The 6,608-nt window shown below is 41.2% G+C and overlaps 1 protein-coding gene across 1 annotated transcript in view; it reads left to right on the top strand.

The window, feature by feature from the left end:
* Positions 1-6,608, top strand: part of LOC117938115 (microtubule-associated protein 4) — a 123,348-nt gene that overhangs the window by 60,909 nt on the left and 55,831 nt on the right. Inside the window, 2 exon segments of the mRNA XM_034862509.1 lie at positions 1,354-1,467; positions 3,715-3,801. Of these exon segments, the coding sequence (XP_034718400.1) occupies positions 1,354-1,467; positions 3,715-3,801 (201 nt within the window).

The raw sequence follows: 6,608 nt of genomic DNA, 5'->3' as shown, positions 1-6,608 counted from the left end.
AATTTAATACACGGGTCCAAAATGACCCGCTAACACTTCAGATGGCAGCAGAAAGCTAACACCAGAGGAAGGTTAATCTGATTTCAGCACCTTGGACAGCGTCGCAGCGCAGCGGGGGGAAACATCCGCCTGTTTCATGCCACATTTTTGCTTCAATGATTTAACTAAGAGCAGAAGACGCTCAGTGCATTTAGGTGCACTCATGTTGGCCACCTTAGCCTTGTGTTACTGTGACCTTATGTGTGTTTCCTAAGCAGAGAGACTCAAAGAGAGGCAGACAGACACAAATATGAGACCATAAGGACAAGTGCTAGTGTTTTTGAATCAGTCAGTGACCCTGCCAACGGAGGGTTTTCTGCACCCTGTCGAGACAGACAATGCACACCCCACCATGGCCCATGTGTGGGTCCGATATATGGAAGCGGTTGTGACTTTGGGTGGCGTCCTGTCTGTTCGGCTCACTGTCACCCTCTGTGAACGCTGCTGGGAGAGGGATGCCATTGGTGCCTCCCTCAGTTCTCTCTTCTGCCTTCCCCTCCCTCTCTCCTTCCCCTTTACTATCCATCTTTCTTTTCCTCCCTTTCATTGCTCTCTTATTTCCCTTTTTCATTGTTGTCTTTTTCCCAGACTCATTCTTTGAATCCTCTCTCCTATTTTTCTCTCCTTCCTTGCTGTCTTTCTATTCAACCCTTCATCTTCCTCTCTGATCCTCTGCCTTCCTTTCCCTCGCGGCATGTTTTCTTCTTTTTCTCCTCCTTCCATTTTTACATTCAACTCCCAAAACAGCCACACTAAATCTGCTATTCTGGGTTCTGGCCTGTGCGGTCCAATCAGGACCCCTGGTTCTAGACTGGGAGTTCAAGGGTGGCTACTGCAGAGGAGAGAGAGAAGGCTTGGGTGATGGGAAGTTGAGGAGTGCAAGGGGAGGTGCTAGCTGGCGGGGCCTGGGACCTGAACCAGACAGACAGTGAAACGTCACACCAAACCCAGACTCCCCGACGGTGATCGCATTCTTGTTTGTGTGTGTGTATATCTTTGTGTGGAGATTGCATGTGTGTGTGACTGGGGGTTCAACTTGTTAGTAGCTCAGAGCCAGCTGAGGCTGCAGAGGAGACATACAGAGACAGAGGCACTGAGCATCACATAGAAAATCACTTAATGTTGAGTTGTATGGGACTGGAATATCTTCTTTTGGGAGGAAACTTGGCAGGTGAGATAGAGTCCACTATATAGAAATGTTTTGTAAATGCCTGTGTATGAGTCATTTTGGATTTGTGCTCAGCGGAGTGTGGTAGCCTCGTCTCATTAAATTACAGTTGTACAGTAGTTTGATGATCTGTGTTGTCACTGCAGGTTGTATGCTGACGGCGGGGGGGCAGACATCACTGTTGCGCCCCGAGCCACAGGGAGAGGTGCGGAGACGCTCACTTGACCAGCAGCAGGCCTTGGCTACAGACGTCATATCAGGTACATAAGTCCAAAGTGAAACGTCCAAATTTAAAATTGATGAATAAAATATATTAGAAAAGTCTGAAAAAAACTATTTTGTCAATGGATATTGAAGGCACGATGTTACTTTGGTGTCACTCATGGGTTTTTTATTTTGGAGCAGGCCATTTTAAAGTCCACCTCCTTTCAAAGATGTGCTTTTCTTGTGTTAATGTTCCCTAAAATGTCCATTCTGACTTCACTGACTTGTCTGTGTGCAAAGTTTGTCACTACAGAGGTCATTCCTCTACTACGAATCTCCCAAAAATTGAGATTCAAATGTAACCCGGGCAAGCTTTAGTCAAGGTCTGACTGGCGCCGGGTTCAGACAGAACGTCAAAACTTTAGTTGCAGACTAAGCAAAGCTCGCGAAGTGGGGCGTCCTCCACTGCGCCACCCGACAGAGCCGCTTGTCTCCCCGAGACGACCGTCTGCGGGCCTTGACCAGACTGTCATCCTGCCGCCATCTGTCTGGATCCAGCATTTGTTTCTAACACGTAGGCTATGGCTGAATCACTCTAATGTTTCTAGCCATCCTGATGTTAACCAGATACTAGAATGTAGTCACTGAATGAGTCTCAGCTGCCTTATTGGTGTTGGTGTTGGGTTGAATCGAACCCTGGAGCGTTTCAGCCCTTGGTGTGGTCCCTTTGGGCTGGTGTGAACATTGCATTTGCACTTGGGTACGGACCGAGTTTAAACAAACTCTGTTAAGCTTCAGTACGGTTCATTATGTAGTTAGATTGTCATTCAACCCAACTACGAGGTTTACTGCAAGTTTGAGTTTGAGCTAAACGGCTCCTGTAGTGGGGTCTGTCTGCGACGTGGCGCAGCATGCAAACTGTAGCAGCTTCCTGTCGCATCTACCTGGTCAAACAAGCCACCGCTGAAGTTTGAAACAGCTAGGCACGCGCTTTAGAGAATGTTGGACCAAAGTGCAGAGATCATAGGCCGAATAGGGTTTGGGTTGAATATTTAATAATGAAAATCCTTACAACAAAAAGTGTCCAGCAAAAAACAGCAGGTAAAGAAGTCCAGGACTTAAGTAAAGACAAAACAGGAATCACTGGAACCAGGAAGATAGAGACAAAACTGGAAGACTGACCACATAGATACTCCAAACAGAAATAATGACCTGAAACAGGACAAGGGGGAACACAGAGACTAAATACAAGAGGTAACAAGGGACAGGGGATACAACATGGAAACACATCAGGGCGGGGCAGAACAATCAAGCAGGCGGGAAAACACAAAACAGGAAGTAAAACAAAACAAGACTAGACAGAAAAACAAGACTACCAAAATAAAAAGGAAACAGAGCATACACAATCATAACACAGATAGGCACAGGCCGAGCAGACACAGTTACTTCACTCGTAAAGCAGTTTGTGGAAAATGATTTACTAGCTTGAGTGTATTAAAAACAAATGCACTTGTCCAGGACACAGGACCTTCTTCCTGTATTTCCTTTGTTCCTCCCAGATACATCCGACCAATAAGCAGAGTGAACGTCCTTGTGTGGTTTGTAGTGATATATTTTACTGGGTGATAATAAACTGAACCAAGCAGAAAACCCTACAAATTAACAAACACGTCAACTGATTCAGAACAGAGCGAGCAATGAGAAATGCCCTCTGCATAGAGCGAGTAGTGGGGGTGGGCGAGGCCAGATCCAGAATTTTTCTGAGGGTCATAAGTTTATCCTCCATTTCAAATTATATGCTCAGATTGGCTTAACCCTTGTCTTGCGTTCCTGTCAAAATCACTTTTTGTTGAAGCTTCTTATCGATTGTTATTTGGTTCTTTTTTTCAGCACTTTTGACACCGTTTTTCAATGTTTGTCACTTTTTTTGACGTTTTCAACACTACGTAACACTAATTTATTAACTTTAGTTTTACAGTTATTTTGGGAATATTTGGTCAATGAACCTCATCTATATAAAATTATACCTTTATAAAATTGGATTAGAGACCCCAAAAATTAATGAAAGTAGAGATTTGTACTTGGCAAAGAGCGTTGTGTGAAATCAATCATGTTTTTTTTGCTAATTACAATTGGGTAGTTAAAAAGAACATTGATAAAGGAAAACGGGTCAATTTGACCCGTGGACAACATGAGTGTTGACTCAATTACTTCTTCCTCCACACATTGACTCTGTCTTCCCTCCTGCCCTTCCCTTTCCAGTTAACCATGAGTCCATTTCTTCTTACCTTCCCTCTTGCCAGCTTCCATGGCAGGTTATTCAGAACCTGTGGGCTCTCAGAACAGCTCTGCCCAAATGATAGATACTGGCCGGATGGAAGCTTTTTCAGGTATACAACCACACTGCATTAGTACTGATGCTGGAACTACTACTATGATAGTAGTAGCACTACTTATAATAATAACTTGAGATGTTCTGAAACTGATACCAGCATTGGGATTGCCTCCGATACTGCTTAAAACGCTGGTATTGGGAAGTACTGGAGGTTATACACCGATCCGATACCACGTAATAAAGCCTTAAAGAAAATTTACGTTAAAGTAGTTTATGTATGTTATTTGTCTGTTATAACTGACTGTCGAACTGGATAATAAATGAAAGTTCTGTGGCGTTCATTGTTTGAGAGTTTACCTGAGCCAGACCGACCACAGAGATAGAAATCATATCCCATCCATACAGGGATAGTAGTATATACAGCTGTTAAAACATAATAAAATATATAACACACTGGTATTGGATCAGTACTTGTCATCAATTTCATTTATAGTGGACTTTTCCAACATTAAGTTGAAAGGTGCTTCACACACCTGAGATAAAGATGTCATTTGAAAGATTTAGATGGCAATAGTCATACATTAATCTTCTACCCGCACACAACTCAATATTTGGCCATCATTTTCACCACTAAAACTAAGTGATAGCACTAGCTTGCATCAATAGCACCAGTTAGTTTGAATTAGAATGCTGAGTGGTATTAACAGTGGTTTCACATTTTAGCTTTTAACTGAGCTGGCAATGCAAATGTTTTTTTCTCCATCTCCAAGTGCTATTACTGAAACAGAGTGTAACACCATCCATCATGGTGCTTTTTTGTTGAAAGACCTGTTGACCAACTAATGCCTTTATTTACATACGGATTTGTTGGACTATGTCTTTCTTGCTTTTAAAATGTATTTTCTAAGGTTTTGACATAATCAATCACAACATACTGCCAAAAGAGAGCTGTTGTTTTAAACTGTACAATAACTTACCATGTGTATTTAGAAAATTCTTCTCTTTGTCGCAATCTGAGGTATACTGTTTGTTGAACTATTATGTATTTGGAGGAAGTAGAGAGTCAGAGTAATTGTGTTATACACCATTAAACAACACAAGGCACTAAAGTCGTGGATAATCTTTTTCTGTTTTAGTTTCACTCTTCTGATGAAAATATATATTAGTTTTAGTCACAAAATAGTCTTTACATTTGTTTTTCGACACTGAAGACAATCTACATATAGTTACGTAAGTAACTTTTCCTAGAAAATATGGTTGTTGATAACAAACTGAATACAGCCAGACACTAACCTGACATTACCTTAAACTTACTGCATATACTTTACTTGTCAACTCAAATGCTGTTCTCTGTTTGGGGTTAGGTTGAGATGAGCAGCTATTAGCCCTGCAAAAATAGTATTTGCATTTGTTAGTATACTTTACAGACAGTTTACAGTAATCCTGTCCTCATTCCTACCAACAGCATATAAACTGAACACCAAAGATCTCCAACTTGAAGTAACACATTAATACTGTTACATGTTAATGTTACATTAACATAAGGCTTGTATTTGGGATTTGCTGTTGTGGTGCCATGTTTGCTTTGTGTTATTATTAGTGGAATTGCCGATGACTTAGTTTATAAATTGATCCTTTTTGTCATTGCAAAAACAAGTAGTTAGCTAACATTACTGAGGGTTTCCCCTGTCATTATAAGGCTTAGGCACAGCAACCAAGCTGTTTTTGGGCACCATTCAAATTATTATTAAGAACGAAAAACTAACTAAATTACTTTTATTCAGATCTAATGATTGCAGTTGGTCTCCAGTGAATTTCTTTAGCAAGTTTGTCTTTTTGAGTGTTATTTCTTTATTGTCTGGTCAATTGTCTTCCAGTGTTTTAGACAGAGATATGGTAATATTAATGGTCCAAAATTTGTCCTTCACAAACCTATGGAAGACACTGTTACTGGCAGTGTTATTGACATTATAGAAATGCAAGACATCTTTTTGGGCAGAAGAGGATCTTGTTTTACCTATCAGAGGCATGTCTGTTTCTTAAAGGGCCACTTTTAGAATTGCGAAGGAATGGCAAACCAGTTATGCAAGCAGTTTTGATCTTGCTGCAGTTAGAGATGGAATTCTTCTCGTCTCTCTACAGTATTTCTCAGAGAGACAACATTCTGTTAAACTGGGAAGCTGCAATTTGGAATTTTTAACCGTTAGAAAAGGTGTTCCACTGGGCTCAATCATAGGTCCAGTTCTTTTCACCTAATGTTATATCATCAATAATATAATTTCATCTTTGGTAAACTGTCACGCCCATCTCATTGCAAAATGACACAGTGCTGTATGATGTTGCTGATTCTGTTCATCTAGCAAGTGAAAACTAATGGTGTTCCTTTAATATTCTGCAAGTAGCTCTTAAGGGCCTTAGACCTGTACTAAATGTTGATAAAACAACGTTCATGCTATTTTCCAAAGTGAGAGTTATAGATTATACTTACTTTAACATTTCCACTATGAACAGATTCATGACAGAGAGTCACAGAATAAAAATATCTCAGTAACTCTTAAATCTCTGGACTTTGTCAATCACTCTGCCTTTAGATTCCTAACGGTAATGCCTATGGTATGCATCATTGGATCCTATATAAGGGGCAGCGATACTGCTAATGGAGGTGTAATGTTATGAATGGCCGCTGTTCTGACCCGGGTGTCTGGGTCTGTTTCCTGAAAGTTCAGTAAACTGCCGATAGCATCCTTAGAACCAGAGTTAAGTCCTGGCCGGGCTGGTTGCTAGCTGGCTGAGGGCTGACTGGATGTGTCCCTGGGCGGGGTTATAATGATGATGAATGTTAGCTAGCCCAGAGTTGTTAAC

The sequence above is a fragment of the Etheostoma cragini genome, chromosome 22 (genome assembly GCF_013103735.1).
Source record: "Etheostoma cragini isolate CJK2018 chromosome 22, CSU_Ecrag_1.0, whole genome shotgun sequence".
Lineage (NCBI taxonomy): Eukaryota > Metazoa > Chordata > Actinopteri > Perciformes > Percidae > Etheostoma > Etheostoma cragini.
This window is presented reverse-complemented; position numbering and strand designations above follow the sequence as displayed.